Source organism: Plecotus auritus (assembly GCF_963455305.1).
Source record: "Plecotus auritus genome assembly, chromosome: 3".
NCBI lineage: Eukaryota > Metazoa > Chordata > Mammalia > Chiroptera > Vespertilionidae > Plecotus > Plecotus auritus.
The window spans coordinates 2,412,529-2,436,900 of NC_137772.1; the positions used below are offsets into that span (position 1 = coordinate 2,412,529).

At 63.6% G+C, this 24,372-nt stretch overlaps 1 protein-coding gene across 4 annotated transcripts in view; it reads right to left on the minus strand.

The window, feature by feature from the left end:
• Positions 1–24,372, minus strand: part of ARHGEF10 (Rho guanine nucleotide exchange factor 10) — a 71,917-nt gene that overhangs the window by 24,310 nt on the left and 23,235 nt on the right. The window contains exons 8-18 of one of the 4 annotated variants that reach the window (XM_080661354.1): positions 23,016–23,179; positions 20,091–20,207; positions 17,002–17,116; positions 14,528–14,634; positions 11,496–11,573; positions 10,784–10,960; positions 8,233–8,349; positions 6,952–7,044; positions 5,603–5,773; positions 4,638–4,783; positions 1,383–1,543 (exon numbers count right to left, since the gene is read on the minus strand). In XM_080661354.1, coding sequence (XP_080517480.1) covers positions 1,383–1,543; positions 4,638–4,783; positions 5,603–5,773; positions 6,952–7,044; positions 8,233–8,349; positions 10,784–10,960; positions 11,496–11,573; positions 14,528–14,634; positions 17,002–17,116; positions 20,091–20,207; positions 23,016–23,179 — 1,446 coding nt within the window. Of the gene's footprint in view, positions 1–1,382; positions 1,544–4,637; positions 4,784–5,602; positions 5,774–6,951; positions 7,045–8,232; positions 8,350–10,783; positions 10,964–11,495; positions 11,574–14,527; positions 14,635–17,001; positions 17,117–20,090; positions 20,208–23,015; positions 23,180–24,372 lie in introns of all 4 variants that reach the window. The other 3 variants (XM_080661353.1, XM_080661352.1, XM_080661355.1) reach the window with 3 other exon arrangements.

The following is a 24,372-nucleotide window of genomic DNA, read 5'->3' on the forward strand; positions in this document are numbered from 1 at the left end:
TGTGGGCGATCAGGCCAGCAGGGGAGGGCAGTTGGGGGTGACCAGGCCTGCAGGGGAGGGCAGTTGGGGGTGACCAGGCCGGCAGAAGAGGGCAGTTGGGGTTGACCAGGCCGGCAGAGGAGGGCAGTTGGGGGCAACCAGGCCTGCAGGGGAGGGCAGTTGTGGGCGATCAGCCCTGCAGGGGAGGGCAGTTAGGGGTGACCAGGCTGGCAGGGGAGGGCAGTTGGGGGTGACCAGGCCTGCAGGGGAGGGCAGTTGGGGGTGACCAGGCCGGCAGAGGAGGGCAGTTGGGGGTGACCAGGCCTGCAGGGGAGGGCAGTTGGGGGTGACCAGGCCTGCAGGGGAGGGCAGTTGGGGGTGACCAGGCCTGCAGGGGAGGGCAGTTGGGGGTGACCAGGCCAGCAGAGGAGGGAAGTTGGGGGCAACCGGCCTGCAGGGGAGGACAGTTAGGGGTGACCAGGCTGGCAGGGGAGGGCAGTTGGGGGCTACCAGGCTGGCAGGCAGGCGAGCGGTTGGGAGCCAGCAGTCCTGGATTGTGAGAGGGATGTCCGACTGCCCGTTTAGGTCTGATCCCACAGGGATCGAACCTAAACCGGCAGTCGAACATCCCCCAAGGGGTCCCAGTTTGGAGAGGGTGCAGGCTGGGCTGAGGGACAACCCCCCCTCCATGCACGAATTTCATGCACCGGGCCTCTTGTCCTATATAATAAAAGCCTAATATGCAAATCAACCAAACAGTGGAACGCCCGGTCGCTATGACACGCACACTGACCACCAGGGGGCAGACGCTCAGTGCAGGAGCTGCCCCCAGCCCACAAGCCCCAGGCCAGCCAAGGTGGGTGCCAGTGGGGGGCCCCCCCCGATCGCCCTGCCGGTTGCTCCACAGATCGGCCCTGATTGCCCGCTAGGTCTAGGGACCCTACCCATGCATGAATTTCATGCACCGGGCCTCTAGTTCATAAATAATAACCGTAAATATGACGCAACAGTTGAAGCATCTCCAAAGTATGTGATGCCTTTCTCTCACTTTCCCTTGTGACGTTCACAGCCCAAGGCCCCTCCATGGCTGGGAGGTGCCGGGAGCTGGCCTGCAGCAGAGCCAGCCCCAGACCAGGGCTCGCTGTCCATCGAGGGCGGGGGCCTGCGTCCTAACTGCCACGGGACACGCAGCACAGAACCGGGCCTGGGGGACGGGGCCGGCCACATGCAGCAGCTTCGCCAGGAACCCGGAGTGCCCACTGCACGCCCCGGAGACGAGCCCGAGGTCAGCACCCAATCCGGCCGGTCAGCCTGTCCGCCCACCGACGCTGACGACGGTGTCACCCACACAGCTCCCACACCTCTGCCCGTGCCGCCACGCCAACAGCGAGCAGGTCACTTACGTGGCTTGGCGTTGGCCACCACGGCCAGGCTCTCGGGGGGGTGCTCGGCGGCGCCCTCGGGGTGACCGTACTCGACAACCGCCACGTGGCCCAGCGGCACGCTCCACTTCAGCAGGTGCCTCTGGCCGGCCGGCAGCAGCGCGTGGCTGTCCTGGCCCGTCCTGCAACGACAACCGCGAGCCACGGCGTGACGTCGCGAGACTTCCCACCTGCAGGCTCCCCGTGGGGGGCCCGGAGCTGTGCCCCCCGAGCCTCGGTGCTCCCGGGAGCAGGCACCACCTGCTGAGCGACGAGGCTTCCATCAGGTGAGCGGGAGGGCTCCATGCACGGTCTGCCCCGGAGAGCCGGGGGGGGGGGGGGGGGGGGGGGGGGAGGGGAGGGACGACCTCACACAGAGCCCGGGGGAGGGGCGGGACGACCTCACGGAGAGCCCGGGGGAGGGGCGGGACGACCTCACACAGAGCCCGGGGGAGGGGAGGGACGACCTCACGGAGAGCCCGGGGGAGGGGCGGGACGACCTCACGGAGAGCCCGGGGGAGGGGCGGGACGACCTCACACAGAGCCCGGGGGAGGGGCGGGACGACCTCACGGAGAGCCCGGGGGAGGGGAGGGACGACCTCACACAGAGCCCGGGGGAGGGGAGGGACGACCTCACGGAGAGCCCGGGGGAGGGGCGGGACGACCTCACGGAGAGCCCGGGGGAGGGGAGGGACGACCTCACACAGAGCCCGGGGGAGGGGCGGGATGACCTCACACAGAGCCAGGGGGAGGGGAGGGGCGGGACGACCTCACACAGAGCCCGGGGGAGGGGCGGGATGACCTCACACAGAGCCAGGGGGAGGGGAGGGGCGGGACGACCTCACACAGAGCCCGGGGGAGGGGCGGGACGACCTCACGGAGAGCCCGGGGGAGGGGAGGGACGACCTCACACAGAGCCCGGGGGAGGGGCGGGATGACCTCACACAGAGCCAGGGGGAGGGGAGGGGCGGGACGACCTCACACAGAGCCCGGGGGAGGGGCGGGACGACCTCACGGAGAGCCCGGGGGAGGGGAGGGACGACCTCACACAGAGCCCGGGGGAGGGGCGGGATGACCTCACACAGAGCCAGGGGGAGGGGAGGGGCGGGACGACCTCACACAGAGCCCGGGGGAGGGGCGGGACGACCTCACGGAGAGCCCGGGGGAGGGGCGGGACGACCTCACACAGAGCCCGGGGGAGGGGCGGGACGACCTCACACAGAGCCAGGGGGAGGGGAGGGGCGGGACGACCTCACACAGAGCCCGGGGGAGGGGCGGGACGACCTCACGGAGAGCCCGGGGGAGGGGAGGGACGACCTCACACAGAGCCCGGGGGAGGGGCGGGATGACCTCACACAGAGCCAGGGGGAGGGGAGGGGCGGGACGACCTCACACAGAGCCCGGGGGAGGGGCGGGACGACCTCACGGAGAGCCCGGGGGAGGGGAGGGACGACCTCACACAGAGCCCGGGGGAGGGGCGGGATGACCTCACACAGAGCCAGGGGGAGGGGAGGGGCGGGACGACCTCACACAGAGCCCGGGGGAGGGGCGGGATGACCTCACACAGAGCCCGGGGGAGGGGAGGGGCGGGACGACCTCACACAGAGCCTGGGGGAGGGGCGGGAGGACCTCACGGAGAGGGGGGGGGGGGGGGGAGAGGCGGGATGACCTCACGGAGAGCCGGGGGGAGGGGCGGGACGACCTCACACAGAGCCCTGGGTAACGCGCAGCCGCGCCTGGAGGCCACCTGAGCAGATGCCCAGGGTCCCCGAACACTGCCAACGGGAAACTCCTGTGGGGAGCCCTCCTCTCCTGCCGCCCCGGGGCGAACGCTCACATTCCTTCTTTACTCTCGGGCACAGCATAACCATGTTAGTGACATCAGGTCACATCCCAGCCTCCATGACCAAAGTGCTCATTGAGGCCCTGGCAGGTGGGCTCCGTGGGCAGAGCGTCGGCCCCGCACCAAAGGGTGGCAGGTTCGATGCCTGGTCAAGGACACACACCTGGGTCCCAGGTTCGATCCCTGGTCAAGGGCACACACCTGGGTCACAGGGTCGATGCCTGGTCAAGGGCACACACCTGGTCGCAGGTTCGATGCCTGGTCAAGGGCACACACCTGGTCCCAGGTTCGATCCCCGGTCAAGGGCACACACCTGGGTCACAGGGTCGATCCCCGGTCAAGGGCACACACCTGGGTCACAGGTTCGATCCCTGGTCAAGGGCACACACCTGGGTCACAGGTTCGATCCCCGGTCAAGGGCACACACCTGGGTCCCAGGTTCGATGCCTGGTCAAGGGCACACACCTGGGTCACAGGTTGGATCCCTGGTCAAGGGCACACACCTGGGTCCCAGGTTCGATCCCCGGTCAAGGGCACACACCTGGGTCACAGGTTCGATCCCCGGTCAAGGGCACACACCTGGTTCACAGGTTCGATGCCTGGTCAAGGGCACACACCTGGGTCACAGGTTGGATCCCTGGTCAAGGGCACACACCTGGGTCACAGGTTCGATGCCTGGCCCCAGTCAGGGCATGTGTGAGAGGCAACCAATTGATGTGTCTCCCTCACATCGATGTTTCTCTCTCTGCCCCCTCTGTTCACTCTCTCTAAAAAAAATCAATGGGCCGAAATCGGTGTGGCTCAATGGATAGAGCGTCAGCCTGTGGACTGAAAGGTCCCGGGTTCGATTCCAGTCAAGGGCATGTACCTTGGTTGCGGGCACATCCCCAGTAGGTGGTGTGCAGGAGGCAGCTGATCGATGTTTCTAACTCTCTATCCCTCTCCCTTCCTCTTGGTAAAAAAAAAAAATCAATGGAACAAACATCCTCAGGTGAGGATTAACAGCAACAAGAGACAAACTCATCGCACACGCAGCAATTAAATGTTTAAGACATCTCACGACCCCTTCCTTCTCTGTCACACAAGGAGCAAACATGCAGAGAAACACAGAACACGCGTACAGTCAGGGGAGAACGCCGGAGAAAGCATGTATGAAAGCGAGTGTGCGTGCGTGTGTGCGAAATGACCCCCGTCTGCCCTAATTTGTACCAGCGCTGCCGTGGCGGCCCCCAGGGGACCGCCTGGAAGCAAGCGGCTCGTGGTTGGTTCGAAGCGTGTCCCTGCCTCACGGGCGGGCACGGCGCTCGGCACCCGGTGGCCGGGACGGTGAGCGCCAGCGGGTCGCCCGCTCCCGAGACGGGGCGGGCCGTGGGGGGCTCAGGGCCGGTCCTTACCGGGCGCTGACGGTGACGCACATGAGCACGTCGGTCAGCATGAGCAGCCGCCGCTCCTTGGTCTTGGTGACCTCCCCGCGGTCGTTGTACACGGTCTCGATCACGTCGTCGGACCGGATGAGGTGCCGGCTCCCACTGCTGAGAAGCTGGACATTCACGTCACGCTCGACACGGTCGCCACGCTCGCGGTTATCAGAAAAGGGGGAGCAGCGTCCGCGGTGCAGGGACGGCGCGGGGTTTCGGACTCGCCTTCAGGGAGGCCCGCCCGGCGCACTCAGGCCAGCTGGGGGCCCAGAGCGCGCTTTCCCCCCAAAAGCCCCACAGCCGGGTTTCAGGTCCTCGCCCCGGCGAGAGGGACCACATCCCTGCGACACGCTTCTGAGGCTGAGACACTGACACGCCGGCCGTGGCTCCGGGGCTGAGCATCGACCCAGGAACCAGGAGGTCACGGTTCGGTTCCCGCTCAGGGCACAGGCCCGGGTTGCGGGCTCCATCCCCAGCAGGGGGCGTCCAGGAGGCAGCTGACCAGTGATTCTCTCTCCTCATGGATGTCTCTCTCTCTCTCCCCCTCTCCCTTCCTCTCTCTCTGAAATCAATACATAGATCTTTAAAATATACAAAATATAAGTAAACTGCACACACAGTGCTTTAACGCTGAGCATCTAAAATAACACCCCACGTCTGAAAGCAGCATTCAGCGGGAAGAGCGGCTCTTCGCCTCTTTGGGGTCCTGGGTCCCCTTAAGGGCCCGATGAACCCGTGCACCCCTTTTCTGAGGACGCCCAGACTCTGAAGCTTAGGCAGCCTCCGGGGTCGGGGGCCGGCCGGCTCCCCTCGGCTCCCAGGTCAGCGCCTGGCCCGTGAGCTGCCCGCGGACCCGGGGGTTAGTCGCAGCGGCTGAGACAGCGGCGGGGGTTAGTGAGGGCGGAGGGCACCCCGGCGGCGGCGAGGGGCAGCTCGGCCACCTTGTTCAGGTATCGCTCGTTCACGGCTTTCGCTATCTGCTTCATCTCGCAGCGCTGATCTGCGTCTCGCTTTCTCTCGTTCAGTTTCTCTGCCAACGTCTCCAGCTCCGTCAGCGCCATCTGGAGGGGCAGCCGGTCGGGGTGTCCGCGGGGCGTGTTCCTCAGCATGTCCTTTGGGGGAAACGAGTAAACAGGTGGGGGGGGGGGTGTGACTGCCCGTGTGGGGGCCGAGGGCTGTGGCCATCCGCGGACGCCCCGCCCAGCGGCCCCATCGCCCAGGCTGGCCGCAGTGGGTGACCGTGAGGTCAGTGGTCTCTGGGGAAGAATAAGAACCCGTCGGGAGGGACGTAAACCAGGTGAGTCACAGCCTGACTGACACTTCAATATTCACAAAAACAAGATTAACTCCCTCAACGGCCTTGCTCACGGAAAAGGTAGCATCTGGCCGGGCCGGCGTGGCTCAGGGGTTGAGCATCGACCTAGGAACCAGGAGGTCACGGCTCGCTTCCCGGTCAGGGCACAGGCCCGGGTTGCGGGCTCGATCCCCAGTGGGGGGCGTGCAGGGGGCAGCCGGTCCGTGATTCTCTCTCATCATGGATGTTTCTCTCTCTCTCCCTCTCCCTTCCTCTCTGACATCAATAAAGATAAGTTTTCAAACACGCACACACACAACACACTTGGTCCTTGCCCCGGGCCAGGCTGCAGGCACAGAGCCCCTGACACTCGGGGTTTCTGAGTGACGGGGGGGCCTGTCCAGCGCGCCTGAGCTGAGGCCACTGGTAGCTCCCGCGGCCGTGGCTCCAGGTGGATGGGAGGCCGGCCCTCCGGGGGGGGGGGGGCTGAGGGATGAGGGGGTCCCCGTGGGCCAGTGAGGCCATCCGTCTGCCTCCACAGGGAACCGCCACGGAAACCCACAGGCAGGGCTGGAGAGGTTCAGGGTCGGGGACGTGGTGCTGGGAGGGTGGTGAGCGCCCGGCGGCCCCAGGTCCCCCCACCTGCCCCTCCCCCTGGACGTCCATCCGGTGGCCGAGTTATAAACCGCGAACGCCAGTGCCTTCCTGAGTTCCGGGAGCCCCGCCAGCCCGTTCCTGAACCTGCGGGGGCGTGGGGACCCCAGCTGGGTAGCCGGGCGGGACAGAACTGCGTGGCTGTGACCCGCTACTGTGCTTGGCGTCTGGAGTGGACAGGGCCCTGGGCCTGAGGGCTGACGCTCGGGGGTCAGTGTCAGCTGAGCCGAACGCAGGACGCAGGCTGGTGGGGGCCCCCTGGGAGGAGAGGAGGGGCTGAGGCCCCAGGGAGGGCTGGTTCCGGGGTCCCCGGGGTCACCAGGGGCCATGGGGTCGCGGTACCTGGAGCAGCAGGATGAACTGTGGAAACCTCTGGATGGGCCTGGTCATCAGGCTGTGGAGCGTGACGCGGTCTGGACCGGACTCCTGGCTCTGCTGCGGGCAGCGGGGTCTCACTCACCTCAGGCAGCGGGACCTGAAGGCCGTCCACGCCCAGCACGCGGCCTCGGGCGGAGTCAAGGCCACGCAAGGGCCTGCCTCCATGTCTGCAGACACTTCCTCCACTGCCTGTCCCCCCCCACGACTGCCCCCCCCGACCCACATCGGTCCCCCCCGTCCACCTCTCGGCCCCTGGCCTACAGCGAGCGTGGCTGGCTTCGGAGTCAGAACCGTCAACCCTGGCCAGCGTGCTCCGTGGTCAGAGCATCGGCCCGCACACCACAGGGCCTCAGGTTCAGTTCCTGGTCAAGGGCACACACCTGGTTTGCAGGTCTGATCCCCAGCCCTTGTTGGGGTGCGAGGGGAGGCCACCAACGGATGTGTCTCTCACACATCGCTGTCCCTCTCTCCCTCTCTCTCTCTCCCCGTCCTTCCACTCTCTCTAAAAAATCAAAGGAAAACATATCTTCAGGTGAGGGTCAACAAAATAATAATAATAAGATAAATTATAAAAAATAAAAGCTATGTGCCCTGACCGGTTTGGCTCAGTGGATAGAACATCGGCCTGCGGACTGAAAGGTCCCAGGTTTGATTCCGGTCAAGGGCATGTACCTTGGTTGTGGGCACATCCCCAGTGGGAGGTGTACAGGAGGCAGCTGATCAATGTTTCTCTCTCATCGATGTTTCTAACTCTCTATCCCTCTCCCTTCCTCTCTGTAAAATATCATGCCAAAACCGGTTTGGCTCTGTGGATAGAGCGTCAGCCTGCGGACTGAAAGGTCCCAGGTTCGATTCCGGTCAAGGGCATGTAACTTGGTTGCGGGCACATCCCCAGTAGGAGGTGTGCAAGAGGCAGCTGATCGATGTTTCTCTCTCATTGATGTTTCTGACTATCCCTCTTCCTTCCTCTCTGTAAAAAATCAATAAAATATATTTTTTTAAAAAAATATATTTAAAAAAATAAAATAAAAAATAAAAATAAATAAATAAAAGCTATGTTACCCCTAAAAACGCATCTTTCTTTCTCGCATCGATCCAACGCCGAGGGCGCTGTTGGTTCTAAAGCCGTCGCGGTGAGCGGCACGGTACGCTGGGCGGCGAGGGTGCGCCGTTTCATTATCGGGGTCCCCCGTGGAGCCTGCCATCAGAGGCGTTAAAACCCCAAAGGGGGAAAAGGCTGCCCACCTTTAGAAACTCCAGGAAGGCGGGCTTCGTGGAGCAGGCCTTCTTGAGGACGGCCACGGCCGCGCTGAAGTTGTTCACGTACTCGCTGTAGGCGTCCAGCACCATGGACTTGGAGAACTGAAAGCGGACATGGAAACGTGAGCAACGTGGCACCCAGGGGCCTCCCAACCTCAAGTAACCCCCGTCACAGCCACGCTACGTGAAACAAACTTCATCACCGCCACATGGTGTGACTTTTTGGGTCGATTTCTGGGGACTCTGTTCTGTTCCTTTGGTCTCTGTGCCTGTTCTTGGGCCAGGACCAGGCTGTTTTGAGTGCAGTGGCTTTGTAGTAGAACTTAATATCTGGTATTGTGATCCCTCCCATTTTGCTCTACCTTCTCAAGAGGCTGCAGCTATTCAGGGTCTTTTATGGTCCCATATAAATTTTTGGAGTTTGCTCTCGATCTGTGAAATATGCCGTTGGTATTTTAGTAGGGATTGCGTTGAATCTGTAGCTTGCTTTGGGTAGTATGGACATTTTAATGATGTTGATGCTACCCATCCATGAACATGGTATACTCTTCCCCTTGTTCATGTCTTCCTCTACCTCTTTTTTTCAACATCCTGTGGTTTTCTGAGTACAGGTCTTTTACCTCCTTGGTTAAGTGTATTCCTAAGTATCTTAATTATTTTGGGTGCAATGGTAAATGGGATTATTTAGTTTCTCTTTCTGAGAATTCATTATCGGTGTATAAAAAAGTCATAGATTTATGGGTGTGGATTTCGTTCCTGCTACATTGCCGGACTCATTTATTAAATCGAATTGGTTTTTTCGGTGGAGTCTTCAGGGTTTTCTACGTACAATATCATGTCATCTGCGAATAATGAGAGTTTACTTCCTCCTTTCCAGTTTGGATGCCTTTCATTTTTTCTTCTTGTCTGACCGCTGTGGCTAGGACGTCCGGTAGTATGTTGAAGAGGGGTGGTGAGAGCGGACATCCCTCTCTTGTTCCTGTTCTTGGGGGAAATGAGTTTAGCTTTTGCCCACCGAGTAGGATGTTTTTAAGCAAACGTGTCGGGCGCTGTTTGAACGGCGGGGTGACCGTAGGCTGCGGGCCCCTGTACTCAGGCCTCCTTGGCTCAGAGCCATGGCAGCCTGGGTTTCAGCAAACGTCCCTGGCTGTCCGCGTGCAGAGAGGACATGACAGCCGCCCTTCCTTACGCTCCGGAGGGCCGGCCCGCCCTCGCTGTCTGGTTCCACCTCCAGGGCAGGGCGGCATGCGGGGCAGCACGAGGCCCCGACTCCTGGGCCGAGGGCCATGCCCGTAGGTCCTCGGTCCCCTTTCCCGAGAAGCACAGAGGCTCCGGGCGGCAGAGACGTTGCCTTGCTCTGTGCTCCCCTCGAGTCCACACGGCCGTCCGCCAGGATGGAAGCCACGGCCTCGGGCGACACCCGGGGAGACCTCACTTAGAGAAGGTGCGTGCTCACCTGCGTCACGCTTAAAACAGAGAGGGCTGTTTCCGCCTGTGGGTGTGGCTCAGTGATGACCTATGAACCAGGAGGTCAGAGTTCAATGCCCCGTCAGGGCGCAGGAGCGGGCAGGATGCTCCCACACCAGCATTCACGGGAGGAGCCGCCAGCAGGGGGCGTGCAGGAGGCAGCCCGTCCGTGATTCTCTCCTCGCTGATGCTTCCATCTCTCTCTCCCTTCTCCTCTGAAACCAATAAAAACATATATTTTTAAAAAGGACTGTTTCCATTCAGACGTTTGCTCCCAGGTAAAAACTGTGAGAAGGGGATGGAGAAAGGGTGGAGGTGACGACAGAGGAAATGACCGGTATTTCCGTTTCCATGACAACGGCCGCAGGGGTGCGCGCAGACCCCACCGCGAGCTCCGAGGAAGGAGAGGCGTCACGTGGCGGTCACGGCGGTCACGGCGCCCACGCAAGTCCACGGGCACGGGACCCGCAGCTGCGCCCCTTCGCCAGCACCCTTGGTCAGCGCCATCCGTCCGTCCATCCGCGTGCCGCTCTGTTACCCGCAGGCTCCTGCGTCCCGAAGCGAAGCTCGTGGGTCACAAGGCGCCCGAGTCGTGAACGGACCGAGGACGGAAGGCTCAAAGGGCCCGATGCTGCCTCGGGCTGCGGCGTCCAGGCAGCTGGCCGAGGGCCCGTGCCCACAAGCGGCCGCAGCCCGCCTCCCCGCCCCGCCGGCCCCAGGGGCCCAGCATCTGCACAGGAGCTCCGGGCGCGGAGCACGGGCTGAGGGGACAGGCAGGTGTACTCGGCCGGCTCCCCACGTGCCCAGGAGGGGACGGGCTACAGAGGGACGGCCTCACGCGGGCTCCCCGACCCCCACCCGCACGCTGACGGGCACAGCCGGGCTCAGCCACGCGGCCTGTCAAACCAGCTGCTGCTGCGTCGGGGGACTCTCAGACCCCTGTCCTCGGGCCTCCGCAGACTGTCTCCCGGCGACGCACCAAGCCCGCCTGGAGGTGCAGGTGTGGACCGTCCTGCCGGGCCCGCCCTGGAGGTGCAGGCGGCTGACCGTGGGGGCAGCCGGCACTCACCGAAGCCACGAAGACGTCGCCGATCATCTCCACGGCGTCCCACTCGGCCACGCGGCTGGCCAGCGCCATCTGGAACAGGCGGTGGCACTGCAGCACCTCCCGGAGGCGGTGGAACAGCACCCGCAGCTTCCGCTCGCTCAGCACCCGCGGCTCCGTCTCCGCCAGCGGCCGCTCGTACTGCTGGGGACAGAGCAGAGGGCAGGGGCCGGGCGAAGTGTGGAGGGACGTGTTGTGTCCGTCACAGGGATTCCAAAACATACCACTCCACGTATTTCCATTTATTTTATTACTTATTGATGTTTAATCCTCACCCGAGGGTATCTTCCCATTGATTTTTAGGGAGAGTGGAAGAGAGAGGGGAAGACAGAGAGAAACATCGACGTGAGGGAAACACGTCCACTGGTTGCCTCCTGCACGTGCCCCGACCAAGGCCCGGGCCAGGGAGGAGCCTGCAACCCAGGTACGTGCCCTTGACCGGAATCGAACCCGGGACCCTTGGGACCACAGGCCGGCGCTCTCTCCACTGAGCCACACTGGCCAGGGATCAACTTGTTTTTAGCTTAAAAGACGTCTATTGACCGTTCCTACAGATGGGAGCCACTGCGGCAGCCTCCAGCGTTCCATTTTCCAGGGCGTTTGGCAGCGGCTGCGTCCGAGTGACAGGCAGACACGGAAGGCCTTTGCAACCAGGTGGACGGTGAGGGACACGTACCTCCAGGATCCGCGTGAGGGCGTCCACGTAGTTCTTCTCGCTGTCGACAATCGAACCCAGAATATACCTTCTGACCACCTGGAGGGAGCGGGACACACAGCGGCAGGAAATTACGTCACGCAGAGAAACGTCACTCCCACGTGAGGCTTCTTTCTGATAACGAGGTGTCCGGTGTTTGGTTTTCAGAGCCGTCGGGAAAGGAATCCCGAAGGCCTCTACCGCGTTTTGAACGGCTGCTCGCGAGCTAGCGCACGGGACAAGCGCACGGCTCCCTCACCACCGCGTGTCCGTCTCTAACCCTCCCGGTGTGCACTGTAGCCACAGGCGCACACGGGGAGCCGCGGCGCTAACGCGTGCCACCGTGACGCACGGCGGTGACTGTCAGGCATGCATTGCCCGACGCTGAGTGACACGTTTCCCGTGGAGACGACGGTGAGGAGCAGCTCATCCTGACGCAGAGGAGCTCCTGGCCGCCCTGCCCGATAAGCCCTGTTCACAGACGGCAGAGGCCCGAAGCCCTGGAAGGTGGCGGGCGCTGGTTCTGCGAAGATCTGATCACGCCAACAGGCACCTCGGGGCGGGAACGTGGCAGCACCGCCCGCCCGTTCCCGGCGCGGAGCTCGCTGCGGCCCGAGCCGCCTGCCTTCTGAACGCTGACACCATCGTTGGGCTCAGGTTTCACCACTGCGGTGCGTATGAGCACACGTCAGGCTCCACGGCGCCTGTGACAGCCGGTGACCGCACTCGGCGCTGGCAACAGCCTCAACACCGTCTGGCAAGTTATTTTTGCCAATAAACGGAAAACAGCATAAAGTCACAATCAGGCTGGTTTTAAACCACATGCACGTGCACGCACATAGGCACACACATGCACACACAGGCACACAGGCACAGGCACACACATGCACAGGTACACACGTGCACAGGCACGCACAGGCACAGGCACACACGGGCACACACAGGCACAGGCACACACAGGCACACACACACGCACAGGCACACAGGCACAGGCACACACGGGCACACACAGGAACACATACACAGGCACACAGGCACAGGCACACACGGGCAAACACAGGCACAGGCACATACGTGCACAGGCACACACAGGTGCACAGGCACACACAGGCACACATGGGCACACACAGGCACACACGGGCACAGGCACACACAGGCACACACGGGCACACACGGGCACACACAGGCACAGGCACACACGGGCACACACACACGCACTGGCACAGGCACACGGGCACAGGCACACACGGGCACACAGGCACAGGCACACACGGGCACACACAGGCACAGGCACACACGGGCACACACAGGCACAGGCACACACGGGCACACACACACGCACAGGCACACAGGCACAGGCACACACGGGCACACACAGGAACACATACACAGGCACACAGGCACAGGCACACACGGGCAAACACAGGCACAGGCACATACGTGCACAGGCACACACAGGTGCACAGGCACACACAGGCACACATGGGCACACACAGGCACACACGGGCACAGGCACACACAGGCACACACGGGCACACACAGGCACAGGCACACACGGGCACACACACACGCACTGGCACAGGCACACGGGCACAGGCACACACGGGCACACACACACACGCACAGGCACACACGCACAGGCACACACGGGCACACACAGGCACAGGCACACACGGGCACACACACACGCACAGGCACACAGGCACAGGCACACATGGGCACACACAGGCACAGGCACACACAGGCACACGCGCACATGGGCACAGGCACACACGGGCACAGGCACACACGGGCACAGGCACACGCACACACACACACACACATGCACACCCCCAGCCAACCCAGGGAGAGCACGCCCCTTGCACCTGGCGGCCGGGATAGCGTCTCCCACAGGAAGTAGCTCAGCTCACAGACGGGAGCCACTAGGACAACAACCCTTTATTGACAAGGGAGTGGGTTTTCCTTTACAGACAAGACTATTCGATTCACAAAATTAAGACCAAAGTCAACCCCTCTGGATATTTAAGGAAGAAAGTGATGCAGTGAAGAGAGGACGGCTGTGCCCGGGATGAAACCCAAGCACACAAGCCGGCCAGCCCTGGCCACCCTCCCCCGGTGGCCCCCCATCAGCCTGGCTGGGTCACGGGCCGACCCTCAGAATGGGAGTTAGGCCCCAGGTCCGAATCACCTCCACCCCCACCCCCATCAGCCTGGCTGGGTCATGGGCCGACCCTCAGAATGGGAGTTAGGCCCCAGGTCCGAGTCACTCCCCCACCACCCCCATCAGCCTGGCTGGGCCACGGGCTGACCCTCAGAATGGGAGTTAGGCCCCAGGTCCGAGTCACCCCCCCCAAACCCCCATCAGCCTGACTGGGCCACAGCCAACCCTCAGAATGGGAGTTAGGCCCCAGGTCCGAATCACCCCCGCCTCAAATGGGCAGAGGGTCAAACCGAGGCCAGCCTTCCCCACCATTCACGTCACAGACGTGGCCTCCGTCGGAGGGAGGCTACTTGGGGTCTGACCTAGGAGTTCTATTTCTTTTTCTAAAGTCCTGAGATAACCCTCGTGTATCGGGCCAAAGGACCTGGCACTGGTACAAGACAAGTTAATAAAAATACAAGAATAAAACCAAAGAAACCTCCCGCAGGCCTGACACACCCACACACTGCCTCTGGGTGAGCCCGCCGTCCTCCCGCACCGGAAGTAACTCCCCCGCGTGTACACTCTGCACCTGCAGGTTCTCAGAGTCACCCCGGGGGAGACTCAAAATACTCAAGAACCAGAATGTCCGAGCCCAGAGTCCCAGCCGCCCAGGTCCTGGATGCCCTGCTGGGTAACCCTCCACCTGCCTGGCTGGGAGGGGCGGGAGGGGCAGACAGAGGGGCGGGAGGGGCGGGCGGAGGGCCGGGAGCTGGCACAGCGGGTGCCCCCAGGCAGCATGGGAACATCCAGACACACACGGCTGCTGAGCCGTACAGGGAAGTGGCACCTGAGCCCCTGCCCAGCGTCCTACCTGCTGCTGGGACAGCCCCTCAGGCATCGGGGTGAGCACGGCCTCGGGGTGCCGGCAGTCCACGTCGATAAACACGCTCTGCTCCTCCTCGAGGCCCGGCCTGGGATCTAAGGAGTCAGGACGCGCGGGTGTGACACGGAGACCACGTCCCCCAACATCGCGGAGCAGCCGGTCGCTGTCGACCGAGACTGAGCGCGGTCTCCCGTTCCCGTCCACCCCCAGCGGTGACCCAGGCGACACGCCCACCCCGCGGACACACCCTTCCCACAGGGAGCTGCTGGTCCCTGGAGCTCACCTTCCAAGGGCAGAGCCGGCGTTTGAGTGCCTGACGGTGAACTAGAAATGGCTGCGCTATCTAACCCTAGCTAATAAAAGGCTGATATGCAAATCGACCGAACAGCAGAACGACCAGTCGCTATGACGCGCACTGACCACCAGGGGGCAGACGCTCAATGCAGGAGCTGCCCCCTGGTGGTCAGTGCTCTCCCACAGGGGGAGCGCCGCTCAGCCAGAAGCCAGGCTCACGGCTGGCGAGCGCAGCGGCGGTGGTGGAGCCTCTCCCGCCTCCACGGCAGCGCTGAGGGTGTCCATGGGATCCAGGACTCGAGAGGGCGCCGGCCGGACTGAGGGCCCCCCTCCCCGCCGAGTGCACGAATATCGTGCACCAAGCCTCTAGTTTAATATATAAAATATCACTGCCAGCCCTGGTACATGCCCAACCAGTCGATGTTTCTCTCTCTCTCCTTTCCTTTCCTCTCTCTAAAATAAAATAAATAAAATCAGATCCTTGGATGAGGATTACAAAAATAATGAAAATGAAATCTCACACCCAGAAACAAAGAACGGCCGCGGAGACGCCCAAGAGCCGGCGCTGCTGGCCAGGACGCTCGGGGGACTCCCTCGGCTTCCTGACAGCCTGCCTGTCCCACCACACGCCTGCCTGTCCCACCACACGTCTGCCTGTCCCACCACACGCCTGCCACACGTCTGCCTGTCCCACCACACGCCTGCCTGTCCCACCACACGCCTGCCTGTCCCACCACACGCCTGCCTGTCCCACCACACGCCTGCCTGTCCCACCACACGTCTGCCTGTCCCACCACACGCCTGCCTGTCCCACCACACGCCTGCCTGTCCCACCACACGTCTGAAAAAGCACAGGTTCCCAAATCAGAAAGTTTACACAAAAACTAAATTCTTCTTCACCAACACAGTAAAGCTAAACAAACGAAGGTTCCCCCAAAGGGCTAGAAACCAGACAACACGGGACGTGGCCCAGGTCCCAGCCTGAGCTCTGGGCCGGCCACGGGGCACCCTCCCTGAGCCCGGGTCCCAGCCTGAGCTCTGGGCCTGCCACGGGGCACCCTCCCTGGGCCCGGGTCCCAGCCTGAGCTCTGGGCCTGCCACGGGGCACCCTCCCTGGGCCCGGGTCCCAGCCTGAGCTCTGGGCCTGCCACGGGGCACCCTCCCTGGGCCCGGGTCCCAGCCTGAGCTCTGGGCCTGCCACGGGGCACCCTCCCTGGGCCCGGGTCCCAGCCTGAGCTCTGGGCCTGCCACGGGGCACCCTCCCTGGGCCCGGGTCCCAGCCTGAGCTCTGGGCCTGCCACGGGGCACCCTCCCTGGGCCCGGGTCCCAGCCTGAGCTCTGGGCCTGCCACGGGGCACCCTCCCTGGGCCCGGGTCCCAGCCTGAGCTCTGGGCCTGCCACGGGGCACCCTCCCTGGGCCCGGGTCCCAGCCTGAGCTCTGGGCCTGCCACGGGGCACCCTCCCTGGGCCCGGGTCCCAGCCTGAGCTCTAGGCCTGCCACGGGGCACCCTCCCTGGGCCCGGGTCCCAGCATGAGCTCTGGGCCTGCCACGGGGCACCCTCTCTGGCCCGGGTCCCCGAGGCCTGGGGGGACGTCGTGAGGGAGAGCAGGGGAGGAAGCCCCTCGGGTGGGGGCACCGATGGCCCAGGGCTGAGAGGGGACAATCAAGAGGGGTGGAGGCCGCTCCCCGGGAGCTCACTCAACTTCCTGTGGTTTGTGGAGTACCTGTGAGCAGGTCCCTCGGCTCAGAGCCCCGCCCTTGGCCCCACAAAGCCCCCAGGAGGGAGCACAGGCTGAGCGGAGCCCGAGGGGGAGCCGGCCCCAGGGAGCAGGCCCCGGGGTACGGGGAGCAGGCCCCGGGGCGGGGGGATCAGGCCCCGGGGCGGGGGGAGCAGGCCCCGGGGCGGGGGGAGCAGGCCCCGAGGCGGGGGGAGCAGCCCCCGGGGCGGGGGGAGCAGGCCCCGGGGCGGGGGGAGCAGGCCCCGGGGTGGGGGAGCAGGCCCCGAGGCGGGGGGAGCAGGCCCCGAGGCGGGGGGAGCAGGCCCCGGGGTGGAGGGAGCAGGCCCCGGGGTGGGGGAGCAGGCCCTGAGCACACATGGGAACTGCACACCAGCTTCACGGCTGGAGGCGCACAGCCAGGCCCCCTGCGGGGGGACCGCGGCTCAGACCTTGGGAAATGAAGGACTTGGTCCTGATGAAGGAGCGGCCCTTCCTCACGGCGGCCCTGGTCTTCTCCAGCCCGTCCCGCGTGCCCTCCTTGGCAGCCTTCATCAGCTTCTGCACCTGCGGACGAGGCGGGACTGTGAGGGTGGGCGACCCCGTACAAGCCCACCTGCGGTTTTCATTTCTTGTCAAGAGCACAGCTGAAGTCCGATCCGGAAAAGTCCCCGGAAACGGCTGCGGGACCAGGGAGCGCGCTCCTGGCGGGCCTGAGTGCGTGTGTGAGCGGCGGGGCAATCTGTCTCTTTAAAAACCAGGGAAAAACAGCCTGGCCGGTGTGGCTCAGTGGTTGGGCATCGACCTATGAACCAGGAGGTCACAGTTGGATTCCCGGTCGGGGCACAGGCCCGGGTTGTGGGCTCGATCCCCGGTGTGGGGCGTGCAGGAGGCAGCTGGTCCATGATTCTCTCTCATCGTGGATGTTTCTCTCTCTCTCCCTCTCCTTCCTCTCTGACATCAATAACAAACCTTTATTTTAAAAAGGGAAGAACAAACTAACCGGAGCCCTCCTTGGACTGACGGGCACAGAGCCCCCCCCTGACGTTTATGTCTTCATTAGAATCACTGGCAGCTCCGGCAGCTCAGCAGACCGGGCAGGTGGGAAAGCCCGCAGGCGGTGAAGGCCACAACCCTGGGGCGGGCAGACCTGCCTGGACACCTGCCCGCCCGCCAGCCTGGCGCTCCGCAGCCCCCCAGCCACGGGCACCACGTCCACGGCCCACGGCCCTGCCCACTGCACAGAGCGCTGCACCCGCTCGACGGTAAGACGCAGCAAAGTGACTGCAGACAGACAGAGGGACAGACAGAGGGACAGACAGAGGGACAGCGGGGGCAGGACCAGGCCGACCTCCATGCCGCTGCGGACACCTGAGGCCACAGGCACGCCCCGGCCGTGGGGCTCACTGACCGCGTTCCCCGCGAGCGTCTCAGAGCGGCCGGCAGAGCGCGTCTGGCTCTTTGAAGGGCTCGCGTCTGAGGGCTGGCCTTGGGGACCAGGGCTTCTTCCGGAGAAACTCGGACCCAGCGCCTTCCCGAGCGACCCTCTGACCCGGCCTCCCTGGTCCTGGCGGGGAGGCTCAGGTACCGCCCAGGGCTCCCGCCTGCACCTTGGCTCCCTCCCCGCCGGCCTCCCGCCAGCTCCCCCACTGGCAGGCCTCCGGGCCCCGCTGGGCACCGTGCAAAGAGGCGCTGGCCCCCGGCCCTGCTGCCAGCTCGGGTGCGAGTGGCTGGCGTTTCAGATCGGCCGGGGCTGCCCCTGTGTCTGCGGATTGGGGCTCAGGTGTGAGCAGGCTGCCCCCCGCCGCCCCCCAGGGAGCGGCTTCCAGGTGAGGTCACACAATGCACCTCCAGCCCCACCGTCCCTGTAAGCCCTCCCCCCCACCCCCCACCCCGAGCTCAGGCGCCTTCTCAAAACTGTCCACCAAGACCACTCACCCCACGGAAGCTGAACCACGTCAGCGCCCAACTGGGCCCCCACTTCCGGCAGCCGGAGGACCACCGCTCCTGCGTCCCTTCGACCCAACCACGGCGTCCTGTGGACGGTGCGCCCGACACCCCCGAGGCTTCCCTTCGCCATGGCCCTGCGTCGCCTCCCCAACCCCACGCCCAAGCCCCACTCTCTTCCCCCGACTCAGCCGCTATGCCTCTCTCAGCCCATTCCGGTCTTGGCTCCATCCAAGCCCCCCATCCCGCCACACGCAGGGACGAGGAGGCTGGGCCCCAACTGGGGAAGCACCGCAGGCGGTGAGGAGAGCCTCCGTGTCCGGCCGGAGGGAGGAGCCAGCCGGCCCTCAGGTATCTGCCCACCCGCCGCCAAGGCTGCCCATGTGCCCGCCTCCCCTGGGCCCTGCCGCTCCTGACCGACCGTCCACCGGTTCCAAACCGCTCCGAGGACCCGGCCACCTTCACACGCTCCCGCTGGCCAACGGGGCTGCCCGGAAACCCGCCGGACCCTGCCCAGCTGCGGCCACCCGCGGGACCTGCCTGACCCCAACTGAGCGAGCCTCGCCGACTCCGGGCCCTGGTCCCGCTCCCGGCGCCCAGCACAGACACACTGGGCGCAGGGCAGCGGGGAGGGGCGATGCTAAGCGGACGTCTACCTCCAGGTACGCGCACCCAGCACGCGGGCCGCGGCCACAGGACAGGAGAGGAGACCGGACTGAGGAAGCTCCACGAGACAGGGGCCTTTAAAACCAGCGCAAGGGCCCGGCCGGCGTGGCACAGCGGGTGAGCGACGATCCATGACCCAGGAGGTCACGGTTCGATTCCCAGTCAGGGCACAGGCCCGGGTTGCGGGCTCCATCCCCAGCGGGGGGCGTGCAGGAGGCAGCCGGTCCATGATTCTCTCTCATCATGGATGCTTCTCTCTCTCTCCCTCTCCCTTCCTCTCTGAAATCAATTAAAAAATATATCTTTAAAAACAAATAAACAAATAAAAAATAAATAAAACACATCTCAAGGAACTGGTGGCCGTCACACGTCCAAACCCAGCCCCTCACACCCGGGTCTCAGGACCCCGCTCCGCTCGGGACAACGATGGGGCCGCCGTCCACCTGGGCTGTTTACCTGTATTCACTGCAGGACTCGGGGAAGCTGGGGGAACTGAACATTTTCCATTAATAGTCATTGAAAAGCAATCGTAACCCCACCCATGTGTCTTCGCCCACACGTTTATGGAAAAGCCATTGTCTTTCCCCACTACAGGGGGCGCTCTGCTCTCGGGGCGCCTCTCCTCTCCCGCTGCGGGTCGCAGGCGGCTGGGCCCTGCCTTCCAGGGGCTGGGATGGCCCACCTGGGGGGCCTCTAGGAACCCCTCCGCCCGCCCTGTGGTAAGAGAGCGAGGGGGAGAAGGGCAGAGGGGGAGAGGGGGAGAGGGGGAGAGAGGGAGAGAGGGAGGCAAATGGCCCCCCAGCTGGACCGGGAGCTGCTGAGCGTCTGGGCGGCACCGGGAGGCCACGACCACCCGGGAGCGGTCCCCAGGGCCTTGGGCCTCGGGCGCGCGTTGTGGACACGGCGGGTGGGGAGGGGCCCACGCTACCTTCAGCTCCTGCTTCTGCTTTAGCTGCTGAATCTCCCCCGCGCCCACTGTGCTGGCCACCAACTCTCTCATCTTTCTCTCATAGCGCGCCTTCACCCGGGCCAGGTCGTGGGACAGCTGAGCACGAAGAGACACATCTGGTCACAGAGCGCTCCTTGGGGACCCGAAGACCACCTCACACTGAAGGGCGCCCGGGAACCACACGCACCGCGCCGCCACCCCTGTCCGGCCCTCCGGCTCTCAGACACAAACACGAGGGATTGCGGCCCGGCCAGCGTGGCTCCATGGCTGAGTGCTGACCTAGGAACCAGGAGGTCACGGTTCGATTCCCGGTCAGGGCACAGGCCTGGGTTGCGGGCTCGATCCCCAGTGGGGGGCGTGCAGGAGGCAGCCGGTCCATGATTCTCTCCCATCATTGGTGTTTCTATCTCCCCCTCCCTGCCCCTTCCTCTCTGAGATCAATGCAAATACATTTAAAAAAAAATAAAAATGAGCATGCGTGATGACAACAGCGTCGGCACAGACGCGACCCCAGGCAAGCCGGCCGGGAGAATCGTCTGTGCGTGAGGGCAAATACACACGGAAGCCTGGGCCCTCATTCCACCATCGGGATGAGGGTCAATGGCCGGATCCGGGAAGCCTGCGGGGAAGGACTGCTGTACGTCGTCACCACACGGGAGAACCCTGGACGCGGGCCTGCAGGGCTCGAGGGGACGGCCAGCGGGGCCTGTGAGTCCCCAGGGGAGGGGACGCCCTCTGAGCTGGTGGGACACAGGGAGGTCTCGCCGTGTGACCACAGCGTCCACGCTATGCCAGGGGCCCTGCTCCCCGGGTCAGCAAGCCCCACAGCGCCGGGCCGAGAACACCGGAAGTCGTTTCCGACGAAAAGGGCGCTGTTTCACATGCCCTCCCGGAGCTGACAGTGCCACGGTGCGGTCCTCACCCCTGACTTCTCAGTCAGGAGCCTGGTCTGTGTGCGGCACCGCCCCCTGGAACACCCCTGGCCCCCCCCCTCCCCAGGATGTCGCCATGGCAACGCGTTCCCGGTCAGCGTTGTGCTGGCCTCACACTGGCTTCTAGCGGGGAGGCCGCTGCTCCGGCCCACGGGCTCACTGGCCCAGCGGGGGCTTCCCCGGGCACCAATGGGCTCCTCGGGGCCCCACCCGACCCAGCGGCACCTGTACCGTCCTCGACCAGGCTGACTGGAGGCGGGATTGAAGGGCGCTTTGCCCGCTCTCCCAAGGCACCGTTGAGCACCCCATCCTGCTGCACCTGGGCCCCGAAGTGCTACTTTCCAGTCTCAGTCTAAACCCAGAGTGCTGGGCGCGGCTGGACTGAGTCAAGTACTGCTGACACTTCCCTCCCTGGCTGAGGCCGGCACTGACGCTCTGGTGACAGCAGGGAGCTGAGTTTCCCGACACTGAGCTATCGGGATGCCCCCCAAATGCAGCTTGTTCTCGAGGTTCGTGAAACAGGTCACCCAGACCCCTGCAGGCTACCTCCAGGCTACGTGCACCGGTTCCAGTGTGGGCGGAGCCACACGGTGAGGCATCAGGTCACAGGCTGCGTCTGTCCCACCCCCCAGGTCACACCCAGGCTGTGTCTGTCCCACCCCCCAGGTCACACCCAGGCTGTGTCTGTCCCACCCCCCAGGTCACACCCAGGCTGCGTCTGTCCCACCCACCAGGTCACACCCAGGCTGCGTCTGTCCCACCCACCAGGTCACACCCAGGCTGCATCTGTCCCACCCACCAGGTCACACCCAGGCTGCGTCTGTCCCTCCCACCAGGTCACACCCGGGCTGCGTCTGTCCCTCCCACCAGGTCACACCCGGGCTGCGTCTGTCCCACCCACCAGGTCACACCCAGGCTGCGTCTGTCCCTCCCACCAGGTCACACCCGGGCTGCGTCTGTCCCACCCACCAGGTCACACCCGGGCTGCGTCTGCTACACCCACCAGGTCACACCCAGGCTGCATCTGTCCCACCCACCAGGTCACACCCAGGCTGCATCTGTCCCACCCACCAGGTCACACACGGGCTGTGTCTGTCCCACCCACCAGGTCACACCCGGGCTGCGTCTGTCCCTCCCACCAGGTCACACCCGGGCTGTGTCTGTCCCACCCACCAGGTCACACCCGGGCTGCGTCTGTCCCACCCACCAGGTCACACACGGGCTGTGTCTGTCCCACCCACCAGGTCACACCCGGGCTGTGTCTGTCCCACCCACCAGGTCACACATGGGCTGCGTCTCAACCTCCACAGAAAGTACATGAGGACGCTGACATCACTGCAGACGTCAGAACAAACCACCCCTTTTGGAAACAGCCCCAACCCCAACAACCAGAGTGGACGTGGCACAGCCAGTCACCCCGGCAACCCGGGACCTCACACACCTGACCTGCCTCCGCCCGTCCCAGACTCCATGCCTCAATCCCTGCACCCCTGTTGGACCTTGAGGTCGGAGTCACACACACACTCCCCTCCAGCGTGGTCGTGGGCAGCGCAGGGCCTGTCCTGCCACGTGGTCTGTGTTGTCTTCCTGCTCGTGGTGGGCACCGGACTCACCCCGCCCTAAGGGACAGCGGGTCGCACTGCCTGGCAGGCCCGGTTCCATCTCGGGGTGCCGGGCAGATCACCGTGCACACCCGATAATTCAGAAGACGGCCATTTGCCTTCGGAAACGCGCAGGAGAGCCAGCTCTCCCAGGCCTCTGAGGGGCTCGGTTCCACGTATGCGTTCCCACCTGCCGTGATGTCGCTGCTACGGGATGCGACCAGGAAACTTCGCACCTTCTCTTCTGCCAATACCTGTGCTCGCCTCAAGCCGCCTGCCGGCACCCTAAAACACTCATTTACACGTCCTGTGAGCCGGCAGCACACGGGCGGGCCCAGGTATGTGCCGTAAGCCGAGGGCCGCACACGCACCTGCTTCCTGTGGCTGCTGCGCAGGAAGGACCGGGGGACCCCGTTCCTGCCCTCGGAGTCGCTCTGCTCCCCGTAACTTTCAAACTCACTGGAACTCCACCCGTACTCCAGGGAGCTGTTTCCACCCTCGTCTCCGTTCTCGACGTCGTCGTAGATCATCTCATCTGAGGCACAAGCACAGGATGAAGTTAGGAGCGCACACCTCACCCACTACCATCCTGCAGGTTCCATTTCACCACGTGGCTGGGGGAGCGCTTCAGAAAAGCAGCGGGCGGGGCAGGCTCGGGGCTGCCCCTCCGGGAGGCTTTAGGTGGGACCTGGGGGGTTGGAGATGCCTGGGGCTTCCCAAAGCTCTGACACCTCAGCCCCGTCTGTATCCTGAGGCCCCTGGTGCTGCACAGAATCCACAATGACACCAACACGAAACCCAGTCACACCAATGATTGTTGGTCACAGAGACCTTCCCATGGAGGAAACTTTTTGTTTAGATAAATGTAAGGGATAGAAATGTTTGGGTGGATGGGTGGATGGATGGTTAGTGGATGGGTAGATGGTGGATGGATGGTTAGATGGATGGATGCATGGGTGGATGGATGGATGGTTAGGTAGATGGATGGTTAGATGGTTAGATGGGTGGGTGGATGGATGGATGGATGAATGGATAGATGGATGGAAGGGTGGGTGGGTAGATGGATGGATGGGTGGATGGATCGATGTGTAGATGGAGGAAAGGGTAGATGGATGGAAGGGTGGGTGGATGGATGGATGGGTGAATGGATGGACAGTGGATGGGTGGATGGATGAATGGATGGATTGTGGATGGGTGGATGGGTGGATGGTTAGATGGATGGATGGGTGGATGGAAGGATGAACGTTTAGATGGATGGATGGTTGGATGGATGGATGGAAGGGTGGGTGGATGGATGGATGGGTGGGTGGGTAGATGGATGGATGGATGGGTAGATAAATGGAAGGGTAGATGGATGGGTGGATGGATGGATGGATGGAAGGGTAGATGGATGGATGGATGGATGGATGGATGGATGGATGGATGGATGGATGGATGGAAGGGTAGATGGATGGAAGGGTAGATGGATGGGTGGATGGAAGGGTAGATGGATGGATGGGTAGATGGATGGATGGGTGGGTGGATGGATGGATGGATGGATGGATGGATGGGAGAGTAGATGGATGGATGGGTGGGTGGATGGATGGATGGATGGATGGATGGATGGATGGATGGAAGGGTAGATGGATGGAAAGGTAGATGGATGGATGGGTGGATGGATGGATGGAAGAGTAGATGGATGGATGGGTGGATGGATGGGTAGAAGGATGGGTGGATGGAAGAGTAGAT